This window comes from Aquarana catesbeiana, linkage group LG07, assembly GCF_042186555.1.
Source record: "Aquarana catesbeiana isolate 2022-GZ linkage group LG07, ASM4218655v1, whole genome shotgun sequence".
Taxonomy (NCBI): Eukaryota; Metazoa; Chordata; class Amphibia; order Anura; family Ranidae; genus Aquarana; species Aquarana catesbeiana.
The window spans coordinates 276,868,521-276,891,637 of record NC_133330.1 but is presented as its reverse complement, the minus strand read 5'-3'; the positions used below and the strand labels follow the sequence as shown (position 1 = coordinate 276,891,637).

Genomic DNA, 23,117 nt, shown 5'->3' with positions numbered 1-23,117 from the left:
TCCCCACTAGCAGCGAGCGTCCATCTTCACCCCTCTTCCTTCCGTGGTCGTGAACTCTGGCTCTGTGACTGGCCGGAGCATGCACGGGGGAGCCGTCAGTTACGGCATGACCCCCTTTAGAAACGGCACAATCTGCCCTTTCTAAAGTGCACATGCACTGTAGATCGGCACACTGCTTTTTTGTAAATATCTCCTAAACCGTGGAGGTTTAGTAGATATTTCCAGCACCTACAGGTAAGCCTTAATATAGGCTTACCTGTAGGTAAAATTGGCTGTACAACCACTTTAAAGCCAACCTCTAGGTATGATTTTTATTGCATAGTTACATTGCTCCAGCTTGGACCAATTGAATTAGGTATATCTTATAACTACGAAATCAATGTGGAAGCTGCAAATCACTGCAGAAGTTGGCACTACTCGGATGATAGCTGCGATCCTCCAGGACCTGTACCACGAGGCTTCCAATCTGCATATCGGAAAAGAAGGAAAAATTGCACAAGAGATTTGTTTAGCGTGCCTGGGTAATGGTCCAAGGGAGAAAGCTGTGGGAGTGTGAACAGTTCCAAAAGGTTAATGTAAGAGGAAATGGTCTTAGTCTAGCAGATATTTGTTGTTGCCTTACTGTGAAGCCACTCCCAGTAGTAGTTCATATGTCACCCTAGGAACACTGGCAAATGTAATACCGGGTAAATATAAATAGCCCCTCACAATAGATACCATAGGCTTGAGAAAGCAGCGTGGGTATTTCTACGCCCCCTTTGCCCTCCAGCAACGTCTGACATCACTTCTGGTCCGGCCTGCACTACACTGAGATCCCTGGCTTCCCGGTTCTGACCTTACTTCCTGTTTGTTTTCCACCTTTCTCAGCGGTGATGAGGCTGTTTCCTGGAATGAAGTGATCTGCCATCCTTCCACATGTGATGGAATCCTGTGGATTGCTACTGACTACTACAGGTGATTGTCAGCTTCCACATCAATCACACAGGTATGAGATATGCATACCTACAGTGGACCAAGACGGAGCAATATAATGATGCAATACAAATCATACCTAGAGTTTAGCTTTAAAGGAGACGTACAGCCAAAGCTCGTTTAGCTGTACTACTCCTGTGGATCACATGAGTACAGTTCATTCTGCACTCCTGTGACCCGATTTTAGCAGACAGGGGGCTTAAAGAGTAACTAAACCTTTGTTTAAAAAAATAAAAATAACAAACATGTCATACTTACCTCCTCTGAGCAGTTGGTTTTGCACAGAGTGACCCAATCCTCCTCTTCTGGGGTCCCTCAGCAGCGCTCCTGGCCCCTCCTCTTCTCGAGTGCCCCGTTGGAGAAGCGCTCTCCCTCGGGGCACTCGTGCAGGCACACTCCAGTGTCCTGCTGCTGTGTTTATTGACACAGACACCATGACTCGGCCCCACCCCCTACTCCTGTGTCATTGGATTTGATTGACAGCAGCGGGAGCCAGAGGCTGTGCTGCTATCAATCTATCCAATCAGGACCCGAGACACCGGCTGGTGCTGGTGTGCTCATTCTCGGCACTGGAAAGACCGGGCATAGGTGAGTAAAAGGGGGGCTGCTGCACTATAGAAGGTTTTTCACTTGAATGCATAGAATGACCACAAGGGTTTACAACCCCTTATAAGCCACTATCAGCTGATGTCACAGAGCCGGTCCAGGCTTGGGAAAGATCACGACCATGTGGTTGGGATCCGCCCACATGCCTGGACTAGCATCCGGCTCAGCCTCTGAGTGCTGCTGAGAGCCTGAGCGGGAGCTCCCATCCCCTCCACAGCCCAGTGCTCCAGTGAGTGCTGGAGGGACAGAGCAGTGACTGTCAGTCACCAGCTCTCTGCTCAGGGAACCCTGAGAAATGAGCGATCGGTGATGTTTGATCACTTGGTTCTAAGCCTTAGTTCTCAGCCTTCCCGGCAGGAGGACAGATGCAGCATTCGCCTAGGCAAGTATGATTGAAAAAGAAAAAAATCCCCATACTTCTCTTTTAATGCAGTAAAACAATGTACATAGTGTTCTATTTGCAGAACACCAGAAATAAAAAAAATGTTCTATGTTTTTTAAAGGCATAGTTGTTCACACATCAAATATTGCCCAATAACCATTTTGTTCAGTTTCTGAAACTGGGAGGCCTTCTAATATGCAAATTGCTCCTTCTACTTTGATAATAATGGAGTCGTTGGGTGCTATGCTGTGTCTGTTCCTGTCCTTTCTATAGCTCTAGTTTGGCTGACACATGAACCACAGAAAGCTGAGCTCTTGTTGACTCTCACTTGAGAAGAGGGTTTAGGGACAATACATTTTTTGGGGTTTTCATTAAAAAGGCTTGTTGGTTTCCTGAGATCATACTGAGGTTATGTTTTGTGGTCAGTTTATCCGCAAGCAATACTTCTCCCACCACATGGTTAGAAGAACAGGCCTGTTAGCAGATTTTAGCAGTTTAGCTCACTGCTATTAGCACTGTATAGTGAATTACAATGTTCCATCTTCTGTTCAGCCAGCATCAGATTTTCATTGTAGCCAGCAGACGGCACTGCATGTTTTATTCAGCATTGAGCTGTACACACAGAACGTGGTTTGGTATCTACCTTCACTAGTCACAGGCAGTGAGGCCATCTCAGGCAATGTCCTGCTTCTGTCATTTGCAGGCAGTTACACACAATGCAGTTCTGTCCATGAGTAGCCCATTTTACAGATTTCCTATATTTGAACTTAGCGGGTGTTCTCCTTCTCCCCGACTGTTCTATGAGGCTGCAGGACCCCTGACCCTCTGTCTGGACAGTGCTAATTGGCCCTGTGCTGATCACATGCACCCTTCCAAGAAGAAAAAAATAACTCTAGCAATACACACCAAACTGAGCATGTGCAGAGTTCCTCCAAGGCTCTGTACTATCGGTAGATGGAATGGGGATAATGAAAAAGGGGGAGGATCGGAAAGGACAGGATTAATCAGCCTTTTTACACAATGCAGAGGATTAACCCCTTCCACAGTGAGTATAACGAGCATGCTTTACTGCATATACAGACTGATTTTACTGTTGTGGTTTTATTAAAACTTTATATCTTACAATCTGAAACACACAGTATGCACCTCTTAGGAGCACTTACCTTATATTTGTAGTGAATTGTGAAATTCTCTGCCTGTCTTTATAAAGGTAGCCAATGATAAGCAGATGCAGATGGCTCATTCTCAAACTTATTGCCAGAATGAATATTATAACACCATGTACTTTTCTTCACAGATAAGGCAACCATTGGCACAGAATTGTGCAGTAAATTTATAGAATGCTTGAAAATGACCCCTTAAGGCAGCCCTCTAAGCTATAGCCATGCAGAGAATGATATATGATCAATCATAAGTAATGATTGTGAACAATCTTTCTAAACTGATCATAGACCAAGTCTGTGCAGTAACGACCCATAGACTAGAAATGGGCTAAACTCCTAGCGTCTTTTGTGTAGAAGTAGGGCCCTATACAAGTCTATGGAGAGTTACCATGCAGAGAAGATTGTAGTCCCAGCGGGTAAGCTCCTGAGTGGCTTCTGTATAAGACCAATTTAAGGGAATAGAAATGGTGGGCTGAGTTTTTTTCTTTTATGTTTATCTTATCCTTTAAAGTGTTACTAAATCCAGCACCCTGCATTCACTATATCTGATCTCTCACAGTACACAGAACATGGAAATGCAAATATTTTAGTAAATATAAACTGCTAAATACCTTTTCTTAAAAGCAGTATATAGCAGTCTTGAGACTTCTATCCGTGTCTGGTTAAAGCTTGTAGGAGGAGTTTTCACTCTCCTCTGACTGTCCTGTGAGGCTGCAGGATCCCTGACCCTTTGTCTGGACAGTGCTGATTGGCCCTGTGCTGATCACATGCACCCTCCTAGGAAAAACTGTCTAGCAATACACACCAAACTGAGCAATGTGCAGAGTGACTCCAAAGGCTCTGTTTTATCTTAAGATGGATTGGGGACAGTGGAAGAAGGGGGGGATCAGACAAGATAGAATCAAACAGCCTTTTTACACAATGCAAATGATTAACCCCTTAGGTTCCACAGTGAGTATAACAAGCGTGCTTTACTTCATATACCAGGGGTATCAAACGGGCAGCTCTCCAGCTGTTGCGAAACTACAAGTCCCATCGTGCCTCTGCCTGTGGGAGTCATGGGACTTGTAGTTCTGTAACAGCTGGAGGGCCACCATTTTCACACCTGCGGCATACAGACTGATTTTACTGTTGTGGGTTTAGTAACAATTTAAGTGCTGCAATCATTGGTGCATTTCCCACTTAGGAAAGATTCAAAATGGTTTTGTATGTTTTTTATTTTTTTGGGGTCCTTGGTTAGATTTTGGACAGAACACTATTGTGATGATGCTTGCATGTTCTCTCTGTGTTCACGTATGTTTCCTTCGGGTACTCTGGTTTCCTCCCACACTCCAAAGATATGTTGGTAGGTTAATTGGTTGCTGTATAAATTGGCCCATGCATTGGCTGTGTAAATATGTTATCCCATTCTGCATGCCAGCTTTAATAAAAGCAAGCAGGAAATTCTGGCAACCTACCTCATGAAAAAATTATCAATGACGTTTTATGGAAAAAGGCTTTCAAACATGTCGGACATGGTGCCCAGAGAGTTGGCCCATAGAATCGTAGAGGGTCGGATACAACTGAACGGACATATACACACAGTCCAATGTGTGATACCAGCTTTCCGTGGTCTGTGAATGACCTGAAGGGTTCTCTGTGCTCTCTAAAATGTTAGCAATACATACATTAAAGCGGTAATAAACCCCCCCAAAAAAAGATTATTATATTGAAGCTTACCAATCATTAGATGTGGTGGATGGATTTGTTAGGCTTTTTCCTCTGTTTTCACCTGGTGGCCTGACCAGTAACACACCTCCTGTATTAAGAGTGCCTTTACTCTGGATGAAGGAGTACAGGGGGCACCTTAGGACAGCAACATTGTCAGTCTGGGGATAGTGGAGTGTTAGATGTACTAGCAGATTTTGATACACTAACACATTGAAACCAACCTCTAGTTAAGGGGTCACCAAACTTTCTAAACAAAGGGTCAGTTTACTATCCTTCAGACTTTGAGGGGGCCGGACTGTGGCCAGTGAAAGTAGAAAATGCCTTGGCATCATTGGGAGTAAACAATGCCTCATCATTGGCATTAGTGAGAAAAACAATGCCCTATTATTGGTATCAGTGGAAGATAGAGCTGCACGATTCTGGGCAAAAATGAGAATCGCAATTTTTTTTGCTTAGAATAAAAAGATCACGATTCTCACGGCGTAAAATCTTTCACATTATACAAAAAAAAACGGGCTAACTTTACTGGTTAGCTTTTTTTTAATTCATCAAAGTGTAATTTTTTCCCAAAAAATTGTATTTGAACAACTGCTGCGCAAATACAGTGTGACATAAAGAATTGCAACAACCACCATTTTATTCTCTAGGGTCTCTACTAAAAAATATATATATATATATATATATATATATATATATAATGTTTGGGTGTTCTAAGTAATTTTCTAGCAAAAAAAAAAAAAAAATTATTTTAACCTGAAACCAACAAATGTCAGAAAAAGTTTTAGTGTTTAAGTGGTTAAACTTCCCTCATTTTCACACCAAAGTGCATTCCTTTGATCTAAAGGACAACTTGTTACAATGTTTATACTTAAGTTTCACTGCTAAAGAATGTTGTGATTCTTGGCAGACTGCCCGTTTTTTTTTTTTTTTTTCCTTCTTTTGGCGGCTGTTGGCTTTAGCAGAGCAGAGAGAATTCTCTACATAGAAATAATCGGGAAATACTTTTTTCAAGATCGCAACGGAGAAAAACATTGTGATAACGATTCTTAACGATTAATCGTGCAGCTCTAGTGGAAGGTATAGTGCCACATTATTGGTGTCAATGGAAGGAACAGTGTACCATCATTGGTGTCAGTGGGAGGAATAGTGCCCCAAGGGCCAGATAAAAGCAAGCAAAGGGCCGCAGTTTAGAGACCACTGCTCTAGTTCATACTGCAGCTACACAAGCAGTTACAATTCAAAAAATAGGACTCTAAATAGGACTTTAAATGTCCCTCCAATGAACACATACACAAAAGCAATTATTTAAAAAGTACAAAAACATGTCTTTATTTAAACAATTTAAAAGCAACATCTGTTAGTCAGAGACATATTATTTTGTAAGTGGATACATCCTACCACTTGTCTCTCATATAAGAGAGATGGGATTTTGGCCTGGAGATTTTCCCAGTTGATATAGTAAACCTCACATGTTATTTAAGGTCCTGATGAAGTGGCTTCTGTCTGCGAAACACGTCAACCTATGCTATATCAACTGGGATGATTTCAATGCCAAAATCCCTTATCTCTCATGTGAGAGACAAGTGGTAGAATGTATCCACTTACAATATAATTTATAGAGTCCTATGTTTTTAATTGTTCGTTTAAGGATGTATCTCTCCAATTATAAAAGGTCTGAGCACCACTGATGGATACTTGGCTTACACAAGCAGTTACAGCAACCTTTTATCCAGCAAAAAAAAAAAAAAAGTTTTACATGTACAAATAAAACTGATCATTGTAATCACCCCTTTTAGTGGTACATATTTTTTTCTCTCAACACTCCTAGTAGTCCTAACTGATACGTTTGCAGGAGAGCTTGTTTGACAGATGACAGACTTACTCACCAGATCACCAGGTGAAAATAAAAGAGCCTAATAAAGGAAAACGAATGCAGCCATCACATCTAAGAATTGGTAAGCTGCATTAGAATACATGTTTCCCTTTTGGTTCAATACTGCTTTAAGAAATAAATATACTGTACATCAGCTCTCTGGAATTGACGGGGTAAGTATGCTTCCAGTAAACACAGACAGAGCTAGGCATACTTAGGTTTGATTATTAAAAGACTTCTGTGGGGTTTTATGCAGGTATGACATGTCCATTTTAATAAAGTTCTGAGAGATTGAAGTGAAGGGGTGTCATTCCCACACAGCCATTGCCATCTGCATCTGTCAGAACATCACCTCCGAGGCGGAAATATCATTTCCTGCGGCTCCTGGGGAAGCGTGATTCTCTGTTCACTTCTATATCCTGAGACTTTAATCACAAATAATTACATCTATTAAACTGCTCTGTGATGTTAGCATTGAATATTTATTAGAAGCCTCCAGAAATTAGACATCTAAAGCACACTCCTGGGACTCCAGATTTACATTTGAAAATATGTATAACTATGTAAGTACTTTGGAAGAGAAAAATAATAAAGCAACAAGAGAAATCTGCAGTATAGAGTTGGAGCTGAGGAAAAAAATAAGGGGATTTACCCATAGCTAGTCCTGAGTGCCTTCACTACAGACCTGTATTGTGAATTCTGAATGCAGAAATGTTGTATAGTGTCATGACATTTTTTTTTTTTTACTCGTTGTGGGGTGGCCTCAAGGTTTTTTAACTTATGCATTCTATGCCTTAATGTGGATGTAAAACTGAGTCATGAAATTTGAGCTGGACACATATATCTGCAGTGTTTTCTTATCTCCCTTAAAAGCACTGTGTCCCATAGCTCTCTCCTGCTCCGTTCTTCTTTTATCAGCCTGATAACTCCTGGCAAGTTCTCCGTCACATATGATAAAAGCAGCCTGAGTTTTGTGTTGGGGAGGATGCTATAAATAGATTAGCAGAGCCCTGAACGATTCAATGATCAGCTCTGAAAGTCTGTACCTATGAGGAGAGGGGGTGTGTGCCTTTCCTCCAATCAGCTGTCTTGGCTGTATGCCCAGACTTCACTGCAGTGTTGAACAGGAAGAGAAAATCTAACAAAATCTGAACTTTCTAATGAATATATAAAGCTGAAGACAGCAGATATACATGTGAAACTTATGTAGGGAGATTTGTTTCATCCCTGTGTATTATCTGAGGCTGTTTACTTCACTGGGTAAATGTGAGGGTTTACATCCACTTTAAGGTAAAAAAAACCTTCTGTGCTGCAGGAGCACCCCCCCTTTCTTACCTGAGCTCGATCTGATCCAGCGATGTACACAAGACCAGTGGCTCTTGCTATTGCCTCCCTCCCCATTGGGCAGATTGATAGCAGCTGTTAATCAAATGCTGTGGTTAGGGGGCGGGGCGGAGTCACCCAGTCTGTGTCAATAGATACAGACTGGGCGAATCAGGATCAAGCACGCATGGGTGCCCCCGGGGAAAGTGGTTTCTCTGGGGGTGCTTGCCAAAGAAGAGGAGGGGCCTCGAGCGATGGCAGGGGACCCCTAAAATTTTTCAAATGAGTGAGGGGGTTTTTCTGTAGTCTTAAAACTTGTTCTATCTGTTCTAGGGTTGCAACTTTGCTGCTCCCTAAAAACAGCATGCCAAGGGCTTGTTCACACTTGTGTGGAGACAGACAATTTTCTACAGTGGAAAAAGACTGATCTCCGCAAGGGCACTCAGGAAACAGTTGTTTTCCTTGTGCCATGTTCACATTGGAACACAGGTTGCAGGTGCTGAAGATTGCTGTACGGAACCTCACAGCATGTCTGCATTTTTCTGCACCACACCCAGGCTTTGTCTGTGCATTGTTTCTAAGCATAGAAATGAATGAAATATCACATTGTGACATTTTCATAAAGTTAAACAAAAAAGTAAACACTCCCAAAAAACCTCTGTTGAATTTTTCTATGGCGGAGTATAAGGAGAACTCACAGACCAGTCACTCAAATAACTCCACTTTCAGCCTTCCATGATTTTGACAATGTAGAGGGAAGATATCTCATGGGAAGGCACTTGAATAAGGAGAGGAGCACCCGGTGTCCAGAATTTTTCTGGACATCGGGTGCTCCTTTCTCCCTAAATTTCTTAGTTGAAGCATCAGCTCTGTCATACCAGCAAGGCAGCAGCTCGAAAGAGAGATCAACACCATCATTTACCCACGGAACCACCTAATATCTATCATGATCCATCCTACTGGTCCAGCTCGGTCTCTAGCTCAAACTAATCAATAGAAGGCGGCACTCTAATTTACGAACATATCATAGACATAATTGTTGTGGTATACATACAGCACATCCATCATGTGTCTCCTGCTGTTGCAGAACTGCAAATTCAGTTGCTAGGGCCTAGGTCTTGTAATGCTGCGTAAACCGATAAGTCAGATAAAGGTTGCAAATCGATACTGTAGAAGAGAACAAAGTATCTGACATACCATACTGCTGAATGTATTTCATTCAATGAAGGAAAATAATTAAATTTAATGTCAGGCGCAGAAGCTACTTTCTATTAAAGAAAAGCCGGTTTTACAAGTACCTATTACATCCAATAACTGGTTGAGGCTTTGAAGGTAGACAAGGCTTTTCCATTGATTGCTTGACGTACTGGAGAACATAAATATTGTAACACAACATTTTTGCTGATCTTACTGACCTCAGTCTTTTCCAGTCTGCATTCACAGACCTGTGAGCCTTCTTGATGCTTTCACACTTTTTTCCTCTTTAATGGATACAGCAAATATGAAGTTGTGAATGGTTTGATTTTTTGCTGCTTATGCCTTTGGCCCAGAGAAACAGATTTTTTTTAAATTTATTAAATTGAAATGCCATATTTTTTAGGAAAAAATTCCTGTAACAAAATTACATAAATTATACAATTTTTACATTTCTCTGTTCTGCAGTAATTGGTATTTGTCGTAGTATATCCTTTCTTATACTGGCTGAGGGAGTTGTAGGCTCCATGCACACTAGCGTTTTTTGGGGGGGTTTTTTAAGCTAAAAAAAATGCTGGAAAAAAAATTTGATAAAAAAATGCTGGTAATAGCGTCTTTTAGTAGTGTTTTTGCAGCTCCATTTAAAAAGAAAATCAAAAACACCATTAGCAGCATTTAGGAGCGTTTCTGCTCGAAAAACGCTCCAAGAAACTCTACTCAGCTCCTAGACGCCGGTGCTCAAAAAATGCTAATGGCCTAAAGTAGTGTGCATGGACACATAGGATAACACTATTTAGCTTCTAGAAGCAGAAAAAAAATGCTAATAGCTTCTTGGAGCTTAAAAAAAAACTAGTGTGCATGGAGCCTTAAGCCGGTTGCACACTACAGTTTTATTTTATTTTTTTTGTGCAACCCCGCAGGTTGCACGAAAAAAAAAACTGACTGCTCTGGTTGGGAGCCGCTGTACTAACCATTCAAGGTTAGTCCAGTGATCTCCCCGTTAAGCTGTTCTGCTCTGACCCCCCCCCGGTGGAAACACACGATTAGTGCTGATCAGGAGTCGGTCGGCTGCTGGTTTTCCAGCATGCACGTTCCACCGAAGCTGGCCGAATGGCTGAGCCATAGGTGCTGCGGTTGTCTGAATAGTAGGGATGCACCAATATCAATTTTTTAAGACCGAGCATGGGTACTGATACTTTTCCTCAAGTACTTGGCAATACCAGTTACCGATACCTATTTTTAGTGTCATGGTATAGCTGTAGAGCACTTGCCAGAGCTTCTACAGTCCGGATGTCTCATCTCACACTGCCACACCCTCGCACAACGTCCTATAATGTGAACCAAACATGTGAACCAAAAATCCTTTTCTATGGAGTTGGTTCACATGTGTGGGCTGGCCGCTGTGGGATTTAAAAAAAAAAGTCAGGTATGATTTTCAGCCCGGTTCAGGTGCGATTTCCAATGTCATACTCTTTAACAATTTGACCTGGAATTGCAAATGAACCGGTAAACAAAATCGCACCGGGCACTTTTACTAATTGCACTGCAAATTAGACCCGCACATATGTGAACCTGGGTTAAAGGTGGTGCTTAATATTGGCACCAATACCGGTATCGGTGCAACGTTACAGAATACAATAGTTGGCAGTGGGGATTCCTTCATCCATGCTGTTGACTTTGGATGTGGGAATAGATTGATTTCTCTCATTCAGCCCATAAAGTGTGTATGACTATCCTTAGAGAAGAGTTTCCATCCCTTTGAATAGATTACCTCTAAGACCCCTTTCACACTGGGGCGCTTTGCAGGCACTACAGTGCTAAAAATAGCACCTGCAAAGCGGTATACACACCGCTCCTTTACCGCTCCAAAGATGCTGCTAGCAGGCTGAAAGAACCGCTCCTGCCTGAGGGCTTTCACACTGGAGCGGTGCACTGGCAGGATGCTAAAAAAAAGTCCTGCTAGCAGCATCTTTGGAGCGGTGTGTATACCGCTCCTGCCCATTGAAATCAGTGGGCAGCGCAGCTATACCGCCAGCAAAGTGCTGCGCTTTGCGAGTGGTTTTAACCCTTTCTCAGACGCCAGCGGGGGGTAAAAGCGCCCCGCTAGCGGCCGAATAGCGCTGCAAAATTGATGGTAAAGCGTCTCTAACAATGGCGGCGCTTTACCGCCGACGCACCCACCGCCCCAGTGTGAAAGGGGCCTTAGGTCCTGTTGTGTGTCTTGAACAGGAAGTGAAGAGAAATCTCCCTAATTGGGAAACAGGGATTGCCCCCTCAATCCAAATGGTAGGAAAAAAAATTGGGTGTCATATATGAACTTCAAATATGGAATAAAATACGTGGTGTTCTGTATACAATGTCTGTAATGTGTTTGCTTAGTGCGACACCTTTGATTTCGTAGATCTCCTTCTTGTTGTGTTGGAATATTTGGTGGCCAGTTTCCCTCTGACTCATTATTTTGTGTAACTTGTTTGCTGGGATGAATAGACCTTATAAAATGTTGTAAAACTCAATTCGATGTAGAGATTTAATTAGGCTTCAGACGGCTAGAGAGCGAATAAATATTTGTTGATTGTATTGGTAACGGTCAGAGTCAAGAAAAACAACTTTTTACATTTGTTTTTGTAAATTTATCTAAAGTGATGTGTACATTTGATTTATAGTTTGTGTACATAGAGTCATACTTTTAGAATCTGGTTACTCCCACTCTGTCATCATAAACAGATTCTGCAAGGAGCGATGTGATGCAATTCTCTTGCAGCTTCAGATTGAAGGGCTGTGGTGGAAATGTATCAATTCTGCTGCACAGCAAGGCCATGCAAAACAGGAACAAAGAATCAGATTTATGGTAAGATCTCAGCTTGTTGTAAATTCACCCTCTGCTGTTCAGATGTAGTTCTGTGCCCCAATCACTTCAGAAAGAACTTCACTCTACCCACTTTTTGCTGGGTAGCCATAAAATAAAAAAAAAACGCGGTGTCCGGGAGTGATCTGTTGATGAACATGTCTCGTGTTGCCCTTTTCATCTATGACAATATCATAAGGCAGCCTACTGTTATCAGACAGCCGACTCCCTAACGAGCCGACTCCTAGGATGTATTAACGTGGGTATCCGATGATGCTTCGAGCAAGTGACATGACGTTTTTGCCTAGGCGAGACCATAGGAAGTTTAAGGAGACGTGACGTCCCCTAAAAAAGTAATTGGGGAAAAAAGGAAAAAAAAGGGTTGAGGTGGAGGGGAGGGTTGAAGGTCAGCTTTAAGCCATACACAGCTCGATTTTCCACCGATGCCTGCTAAATCGGGCAAAATCTGAACCATTGGTGACCCTGTCGACTTATGACCATTGAAAGTGGGGAAATCCAAAATGTTAGCATTGTCCCTAAAACAAGGGGGAATCTTCTAATGGAACCTACTCACTTTGGGATTGTGTCTCTGGGACAGGAAGTGAAGGAGAATGACTGTCCTCAGTGATACACGGACGACAACAAGCTAAACTCGCTGGTGTTTGATCCTCTCCTGTTTTATCCAAAACTGAAAAGAAAAGTTTAGGCTATAGATACTTTAAAGCTGTCTGCATTTATGTCTTGGCTCTAGTCATAGTGCTGGCCGGATCTTTGAACCAAAAGGAATAAAGTATAATCAAGGACAAAACTTTTTTTTTTTTTCTTTCGTTTTGGCTAGTGGAGAGGGATTAGAGCACCTGTCAGGTTTTTATTGCTGTCTGTGCCCCCATTAGGGAGGAGCACCCTCTCTATTTGTCCTGTTTATAATTATCATTGAAAGTGAACGTAAGAGAAGGAACATTTCCCCAATGGGACAAAGAGGGCAAAAATAAACCTTACAGGGGTTATAACCCTCCCTTACTCTATGCAAAATGGAAAAAAAATGCCTATAGTTCTGCTTTAAATATAAAATGAAAGGTGTTCTTTATTATAATTTTTACGAACCTCAACTGTTTATTGGCAAAATGTGGCAGCCTTGCTATATCTTAATCTATCAGAGATTAAGGCTTAGTCTCGAAGCAGATGCCTAATGCTTTGATAATCAGGATTGATTTTGCCTATTGATCAAGATTAGGTTGGATTTTGTCAACTAAAGTGGAAAATTTGATTGGGTGATGCTGCTATAGACCAAAGCAGGAGGGGGGGAAATATATATATATATATATATATATATATATATATATATATATATATATATATATATATATATATATATATATATATATATATATATATATATATATATATATATATATACTTATGAGCACAACTATATTTTTTATTTTTATATATATATATATATATATATATATATATATATATATATATATATATATATATATATATATATACATATACATATATATAGTTGTGCTCATAAGTTTACGTACCCTGGCAGAATTTTTGATTTCTTAGCCATCTTCCAGAGAATATGAATAACACCTGAAACTCACTGACCTTTTATACACACACTAATTACAAGCAAACAGATCACAGGTGAGGATGGTTACCTTTAATAGCCATTCAAACCCCTTTGTGTCAACTTGTGTGCATGTTATCAGGCCAAAATCACCAGGGTCTGTAAACTTTTGATCAGGGTCATTTGGGTAGTTTCTGTTCTCATTATGGTTTAAAAAGAGTAAACACAGCTGATTGATAATAAATGGGTTCAGCCAAACACTAACCATTAGTGAAAGAAACTTTTTGTGTTATCATTCATGTTCTCTTAAAAAAGAAATCATACATTCTGCCAGGGTATGTAAACTTATGAGCACAACTGTGTGTGTGTATGTATATATGTGTGTGTGTGTGTGTGTGTGCGTGTATGTATATATGTGCGTGTGTGTGTATATATGTGTGTGTGTGTATGTATATATGTGTGTGTGTGTGTGTGTGTGTGTATGTATATGTGTGTGTGTGTGTGTAGCACTTAGCAAAGTGAAGAAGACATCACAGTTACATTACAATTTGGTACAAGAGGAATCAGAGGGCCCTGCTTGCTAGAGCTTACAATCTAGGAATATATATAGAGAGAGAGATATATCTCCATTAACCTTTTTACCTGACTAAGTTCGAGTGACATTAAAGGCAATGTTGTTAGAGGTTAAAGAAAAAAAGAAAAACACAAATATGATATACTTACTTGCTCTGTGCAGTGGTTTTGCACAGAGCAGCCCTGATCTTCCTCTTTTTAGGTTCCCTGCCGGTGCTCCTGGCCCCTCCCTCCTGCTGAGTGCTCCCAGGGCCACTGCTCTGCGTATCCATTCACACACAGCCACTCCTCGGCCCGCCCTCTTTCTCTGCTCACTGGCTGTGATTGGCTCCCGCTGCTGTCTTAGCCAATAAGGAGTGAGAGTGCCCGGAGAGTCGAGGCTCTCGTACACATCACTGGATCGCGATTGGGCTTGGGTAAGTATTAGGGGGGCTGCTGCACACAGAGGGATTTTTACTTTAATGCATAAAATGCATTAAGGTAAAAAAGAAAAATTCTGTCTTTACAACCACTTTAATTTGGACATTTCCACTGTAATCGTATTGGTCATCAGAGCTCATACACATGCAGTACCAGTTATCCCAGGTACTATGTAGCTACCCTTTTGCATATATATCTGTTACAAGATCCTTTGATCACCTTGCCTGATAGCTTTAGTGGCTTAGTAAATGTCAAACATCTGTTGTGAAAATACTGATTTATGAATAATGCCTCCCCGTCTCTTGTAATGATTGGCTAGCACAGATTGACCCTTGTAGTAAACAGATATTATTCTGGTTTCCCCTGATAGCTTGTTTAGCTAGTTAACATGTTTTATTGGCTGTATTTTCTGTATAACTACACACCAGAAGAGCATAAAAATACTCCAAATTCCCTTCCAGCAGTCAAACTAGATAGGTGACTTTCCAGAGCATCTCTGCCGAGGCTTTTACCGTGACTTATCTCAGGGAGGTTTTTTGTTTTTTTTTCCTCCTTCTCTCACATCCGTTTGCTGACTCGGACACTGGGTTTGGGTTACTCTTGTTTGTGTGCTGTTGCTTGCATAGAATGTACAAGAGGTGAACCTTGCTACAGCTCCCTGCTGTGCTGCAGAAAGCCAGACTCTGCCTTTTAATGCAACCTTTTTATTAGATGTTATTTCCGTTTATTGGATGACAGTTATGCTTTCCCGGGACTAAGTGCAGATGTCAATGAGATAGGAACCATTAAGCAGAGGAGAGCTGCATTGATTTTGCAGCAGGTGATAATGCAACAGTAGTGTGTAGCATGCTGGGGGTGGATGACTGGGGGAAGAGACATCTAATTTTGGAAGAGCAGAGGTAGAGCATTCTAACTCGGCTTGAAGGACCTGCAGTCTGCTTCTCTGACTCTGCTACAACTTTCCCTGTGGATGGGAGAGGATCCACAGTGTGCGACTTCAGGCTGACGTCTTGAAGAGAATGCATAACTATGACACTGGGGAATCTCACTGTTATTCTGCAAGGTGACTCCAACCCAGTTTCTCCCACTGCTGCTGGGGAAAAAAAATTTCGAGGTCCGGTGATAATGATGGAGGAGGAGGAAGAGCTTCAGTGCCAAGCTCCAAATGCACAATCTGTGGCCGTACCTTCACCTTAACAAACAGCCCTTTCTCTGACTGCTGAGTGAGCTGTAATTTTGCAGAGGAGGCAATTATCGTGGAATATTAAAGGGGAAAAATAGGACTATTGTGGTATTCAGAACCTGCTCAGATCAAAACTTTTTCTTGTCGTCCCTAGCCCTGAAACTGAGTTGCTTTAACTTCTGGGGAGAATTTTGTATCTTGTTGCTTCTTCCGCAAATTTGTCTGGACTCTTCTATTGTCGTTACATTTTAATGGACACAAGGCATTCACTATGCAAACTGTTTCTTTTGTCATTGATGGAAGCTTAGTTGCTGAATTAACAGTTCAGCTGCGTTATTTGCATTGCTGAACTTCTTTTTTTTTTTTTAAGTGTTTGTCTTTTTGTTTTGTTTTTTGTCTTTTGTGGAACCCTTTTTTTTTTTTGTTTTTTTTTTATTGTTGGTAGTTGGCATTGATTGTAGGCTTTTTTTTATGCAGGGTCCATTCTTGTTTTCAGCAGTTTGTGTTATAATCTTTTTGCTGTGGTCCACTTATGCCCTCACTGTATACTGTGCTGCAGACCCTTTAAAAATCAAGATGAATGTATGTTTTGCTTTTATCCATTATCCCGATCCTCATAGAGTCCAAACCAAGTTTGATGATATAAATGAATGTTTAGGCCCTTTCTGTTGGTATTGATTTTAAACTGATATCTATTAGTGATCTTGTTTTGGTTTTACATCCTTGTGACTACGGACGGCTTGATTCTAGATTAAACCCTTTTTGGGTTGCATAGGCAGTTCTGCATTGGCACAGGTTAGCAGCACTTTTCAGTATGCGTTTCTTGTTTGCATGGATTGAGACACACTGATGACACTTTCTCCGACTAAACACCAGAGTGCTTCAGCATCTGTAAATAGCTTGATATCTAATGAGGATGTGCAGTTGAGGCAATTGATTGAATAGCTGCAGTCGTCTGTGTGTATCTCCTTGCTCTCTGCACACTGCCAGGGGAGGGGGTGAGCGGCAGGATCAGATCCAGCTTCTTTCAGAATTGGAAGTAGCACGGATCCCCTGGGCCAAAAGGCCAGGATTGTTCGTCTTCGCTGCGCCAGTTTCCTGAGAACGGTGGACTGTGCCAGGCTGCACAGCCCCTGCTATTACACCGGCATTTCTTTAAGCCAGTGCAGCACTGCATAGGATGTAGATCCATGTGTGGGATTCTTGGTTGCGTCTCAGAAGTTGGACTCTGCCCAGGCTTTGAAGTGGAGATGGGTAGCACTTGTGATAAAGGTACATACAAAGAATGTGTTTTTCTTTTTTCTGGATTTTAAGCTCATCTCAGATTCAGACTTGTCTTTTTAACTCACTGTTAACCTATAGTCATACAGAGATGGGATTCATTTGCTAAAGGAGTAGAGGTTGTTCACCTAGCAAAGTGAATATCCCCTATACAAAGTGAATTTTCATAATCGGGTGGTCCTATGGTCATCAAATCAATACATGGGGCTTTGGTTTGTACAAATTGTGTAATTGCTCATTTTAAAATCCTATAAATTATTTAATTGCTAATTTTAGAATCTTATTAGTGCTGCTATATATTTGCTAGATAAGTTCTCTTCAGCAACTCGTAGATGCTCCAAAAGAAAGGGATATTCCAGTGGGAAGGACTATGATCATCAGTGGTCATATGGTCACTTTGAATAACCAATCATGTGCAAAGGAAATAAAAAAATGATTGGCTGTTCAAAGTAAACACAGTTTCATCATCTTCACCAACGTTCACTTTAAGATGTGAACAGCTTTGACTCCTTTAGTAAATTAACCCAGCTGACACGCTTGCTGTTTTTATACTTTCCATAGTTACATACGTGTGTCTAATTATTATTAGCAGTGTCTCCATTCTAAAATTCTGCACATAACCTGAGCCTTTCCTTTTACCATTGTCAGTAGAACCACACGCTATATGTTTTTTACAAATGCGCGTTGATACATTAAATTAGACTATTATTAAATTAGTAGTGTTAAATATTTTAGTAACAGTGATATATTCGGAAACCTAGATATATTTTACAACCTAGTCAAAGGGTAGAGATGTACAGGAATCCTCAGCAATCAATCAGATCAATCACTAGCCCTCCCACTGCAAGATGATGAAATCAGTTTGCCTTGCGAAAATTTCCTGAAAACCTCAGATGTGTGCCCTAGGTTACTAAATAAATATAATTGGGTGAACTGGTTTAATTCATAGTCTGTATGCTATATTGGAGCCAAAAAAGTATAGATGCAAATAAAGTGCTCATTTCTGGTCTACTACTTCTTTAAGAAAAATAAATAAAATGGGATACTGCACATAGAGCACAAAGGTACGTAAGAATAGTAAGAAGGCATTATAAACCAAAGAACCTGTAGCAAAATGTAGGAGGGTCATCATCATCACAGAATTATTTAAAGGTTTTTTTTTGGCACGCACTCCAAGCTAGAAATCTGGTGCATTCAAACCAATCGGATCCCGTATTTTTTTTTTGTTTGTTTTTTTTTGTCAAAAAGTGTCAAAGCTGAAAGCGGTAGTAAACCGTGGCAGTTTAAGAGAAAAAAAAAACCCACCTGTAATGCAATTGCATAATGGGCAAGTATGAATCGCATACTTGCCCATTATGAAATACATACCTTAGAACGATGCCCTCCAGCAGCACGTTGTCACCGCTGAGAGCTGACATCTTCCCCGGTCTGTCTTCCGGGTTCACGGACTCCAGCTGTGTGAGTGGCCAAAGCCGTGATGATGTCACTCCTGCGCATGCAGGAGCTCTCGGTTTTGGCACGAAGGTCCAGCACGGTCCGGTGACATCACCGGCTGCATCCAGGGCGAATATCTTCTAAACGGTGCACTTTTAGGAGATATTTATTTTACCTTATTATAGACTTATCTGTAGGTAAAAATCACAAAGCGGACTTTACTACCGCTTTAATTGAACAAGTTGAAGTTAGAAGCTGATTGGCTACCATGCAAAGCTGCACCAGATTTAGTATATCAACCCCAGTGTTTGAAGCCTTTCACATGACCATGGGCTTTTAACTTCAGCTTGTTCAATTAAAGTATTACTAAAGGCAAAACTTTTTTTTTTTTTTAGTTTTCAATAGAGTGGAAAGGGATTAGAATACCTGTCAGTTTTTATTGCTGTTTTGTGCCCCCGTCAGGGAGATTCGCCCTCACTATCTGTCCTTTTTACAATTATTGAATATGAAAGTAAAAGAAAATCACAATTTTTGGGTTGTCCCCAGAAATGTAATAGCGTGGAAATCTTCCAATGGTGACACTAGTTGTGGTGACCTGGGGGTCCCCAAGGAACTCCCTTAGTTTGCAGGGATTTCCTCTCACTTCCTGTTTGACTATGGGACAGGAAGTGAAGGAAAATCTCAGCAATCGGACACAGATGGTGAAAAAAAGTCTGACAGGGGTAAGATAACCCTCCCTTGCTCTATCCAAATTGGGGGGAAAAGTTTTGCCTATAGTTCTACTTTGGTTCTACATGGTTTCCATGCAGGGTCACACCAGATTTTGCACTCGCCATTTTTAGTAAATCTTGCTGAATGTGTGTGTTTTCCTATTCTGCATTTATATCAGCATGGAAGTAATGTGAGTCTCAGTATCTGGCAGTCTGTTTATTTTGTAAGGCATATTTGTCTTCAATGGAATTCACCTGTTCAGCGTGCTCTACTGTATCCTAATCCACTCCCTGAGACATATGCTTAGAATGTGTATTCCTCACTGTCTGCAGAGTTCATTCTTTTTATTTTGTCTGCTCTGTGAAATCTAAAGAACGATTATCTTTTCACACAAGAAGTTTAAACAAAAAGATGCTTGTTATTATTTGACAATCCGCCCTGTTTGTTCTGGTTAGAGAATGGTGAGTTTTTTTTTTTTTTTTTCCACTGTTGACCACGTCAGTCTCATGTCAGGTATTTTTTCTTCCTTACCTGTACAGAGGTGCCAGCTGAGAGGTCGCCACGAAGGAGAAGCATATCGGGAACCAGCACATCCGACAAGGCTAGCTCCATGGACCCTGCCAATACCTCTCCATTTAAAGTCTCTGTAAGTTATACATTTTTATTTTAATCTCTGTGGTCTTTGCTATACACAACATAGTTTGCATTTGTATTTACCTTCTCTTGAACACTTCTTCATATAACCTTTGTATGGCTTCAAAAACATAGACTTGGGGGGTCAGCAACCTGTAGATGGCGATCTACCAGTAGATCGCGAGCAGAGGACTGGTAGATCACGGTCTGGGCTTGCTGACCCACCATCCCAGAGCATCAAACAGAATGCAATACAGAGGGACTATTTGAAAAGTTGGAGCTGTAGTAAGGAGCAAGATCCATGTAAGCCGATGTCTCCTCTGTGGCGCTGGCTTCTGTCCCATGCAGAGTGGTACCAGCTGCACTCCACCTCTTATCCCAGCTAGCGGTCTCCAGAGTGGTGCCAGCACCAGGAAAGAAGAGATCTTCAGGTCACTGTGAAGCAATACACTGGGCATATTAGTATAGAGCTGCTTTCACAGTGATGTGCTGCGATTTACCCACACCGCAGGTGCAGTGTACCTGCAGCTTTCCTGCCAGTTTGCTGCGCTTAGCCATATACTTCTATTATATCCTGCTGTTTTACCACCCCCAACTTTACGTGTGAACAAGCCCTAAGGGTGCCGCTACTGAATGCAACTAAGGCTCATTCACAAGTTCAGCAGGCACTGCTGCTCCTTTGAAAAGTGATCCGAGTGTGTGTTGACAGGTTTTATGGAGGCGATATGTTACCTCCTCACCACCTGATTTAAACCCTTGATTGCTATGCAATGCATGCAATTGCGACACGTTAGTATGGCAATCAGATGTGAGGAGGCAACACTGTGCTCAGTGATCTTTGACTTGTTGTGCAGGTAGATCTGCACCTCTTTAAGGTTGCCTACCCCTGACATAGACATACTATTTATTGCTGTAGACTCATTAAAGTGATTGTACACCTCAGACATGAAATATGAACAAAGCCTATCCCTCTATAGAGTGTACTTGTCCCAGTTAAAATCACCAGGTGTCATTTCTGTTTGCTGCTTTGTTCCTCTGCTATCAGTTTTCCTGACACCAAGAGACAAAAGGTGACAGGGGATAGAGCTTCAGCTCTGTTGCTGTGTGGAGGGAGGTGTGTCCCTTCCCTCCAATCTGCTCTCAGATTTCTCCTCCCTGAGCTCTGCAGAGTGTAATTTTAGCTTTTCGCCCCCTGTTTTCTGACAGCTCAGACAAGCTTTATAAATTCTGGACTTTGAACGGATGTATAGTAGATAAGACTGCAGGTAAAACTTAAGTAGGAGGATTTGTTTCTTCTCTGTGTATCACCTGTGGTCACTGGGTATATGTGAGGGTTCACAACCACTTTCATTTATATAAAGGCAAAAAAACAATAATACTTTTGTTATCTGAGTACAAAGGTGGAACTAGAGATTTTGTTCACCAGACAGTCCATTTAGAATAAGTTCTGCCAATTAAGAAAAATTCACACAACATATTTCCCTTCACCTTCCCCCCTGCCCTGTTGTATTTTTCTCCTTTTGAAGAGAACTGGAGGTCTTGATTTCCTTTCCTTCCTTTCAGTATTGGCTGTTGTAGAGACCTCTGTTTCTACAATGTCTAATTTCAAAATGTTCTGTAAGTATTAGCCCTTAAGCCTGGTACACACTATAGTTTTTTGGGTTTTTTTGTGGTTGCACCAAAAAAAACTGACTGACAGCTCCGGTCAGGAGCCGCTGTACTAATCATGCGAGGTTAGTCTATCAATCTCCCCCGGTGAACTGTTGTGTTCTGATAGGGGGACTCCCTCCACCCCCCTCACCAGAACACTCTGATAAGTGCTGATCAGGGATCGGGCGGTTGCTGCTTTTCCAGTATGCCCATCCGACCCGACAGACCGTCATACACACGGGCAGAATGTCAGCCAGTATTTTTTGTACCGACAAATGTCTCCCGATATTCTGCCCGTGTGTACGGGGCTTTAGAAAGACCTCTGTATTCACTGATTGTCTATAGGGCAGACTATTGTAAACCGTCTAATTGTTCACTGATATGGCTGCTGTGAACTGAAAGCCTATTGGCTGATACGTATTATTGCACTTTGTACACAATCTTTGTGCTTTACACACACAGCTTGTTGAATGAGCCTGAAGGGGCCTTAGCAGTTGGTTGGAGGGGAACATGGGATTGCTGTTAGTTTATACAATTTTTGTTTCTCCTTGTCTACTTCAGTGGGCAGGAGATACTTAAATGTTTAGCTTTTGGAATGGCAAATGGCATATTTTTGGGGCTTGTAAGTCAAAATTAAGTGACTATGCTTCTATTGCTGACTTGATTTTGAAGGTGTCGGCTAAGGGCTGTCATCTTCATTCACCACTTTGCAAATCACTGACCTGGAACAAGCATATGCATATCAAGTGTTGGTATACTTAATATGCAGACACTTGTTCCAGGTCAATGACTCTCCCAATAGGGAAGCAAAGATAATGGCTGCAACAACAGCTGCTCCCCTATTTCTAACTGGTGACAGGTTCCCTTTAATCGTCTGTTTTAAGTGCAATCCTGATTTTGGTACACATGGCATGTTTAGGTCTATACAATATATACCACATGCATTTATTTATATTTTAAGAAAAAGAAAAGTGTGTGTATGATATACAGTATTATGCATGTCCACATACAAAAATGTATTTATTATTCATAATTTTACAGCACCGTCGATTTACACAGAGCTATATATATATATATATATATATATATATATATATATATATATCTCATTTACATCAATCCCTGCCCTCAAGGAGCTTACAGTCTAAGGTCCCTAACTCACATCCATACATACACATACTAGGACCATGTTAAAGAGGTTATAAAGGTTCAAATTTAAAATAACAAACCTCTTATACTTACCTTCTCTGTGTAATGGTGTTTCACAGAGCAGCCCCGATCCTCCTCTTAGGCTCCATTCACACTAGCGCGTTTTTTGATGCATTTTGCATTTTGCATTTTGCAGAAATGCACGGGAATTTTTTAACATGGGTTCCTATGGAACATGTTCACATCAATGCCTTTTTGTTTCTCTGCATTTTTGGAAAGGGTCAGGGACTTTTTTTCATGCAAAATGCAGCGTTTTGCATGTAATAGAATTCAATGGACAAGCATCAAAAACGCAAGTGCACCGTTTTTGCAGCGTTTTTGATGCGTTTTTGCCGTTTTTTTTTTAAATTTTTTAAATTTTTTTTTAGACTGTAAA

General features: G+C 41.2%; 1 protein-coding gene across 13 annotated transcripts in view; it reads left to right on the top strand.

Moving 5' to 3' along the window:
• RASAL2 (RAS protein activator like 2) overlaps positions 1-23,117 on the top strand; it is a 492,268-nt gene that overhangs the window by 341,169 nt on the left and 127,982 nt on the right. For all 13 annotated transcript variants that reach the window (XM_073593398.1, XM_073593397.1, XM_073593390.1 and 10 more), the window contains one exon: positions 19,789-19,895. In XM_073593398.1, coding sequence (XP_073449499.1) covers positions 19,789-19,895 — 107 coding nt within the window. The remainder of the gene's footprint in view (positions 1-19,788; positions 19,896-23,117) is intronic.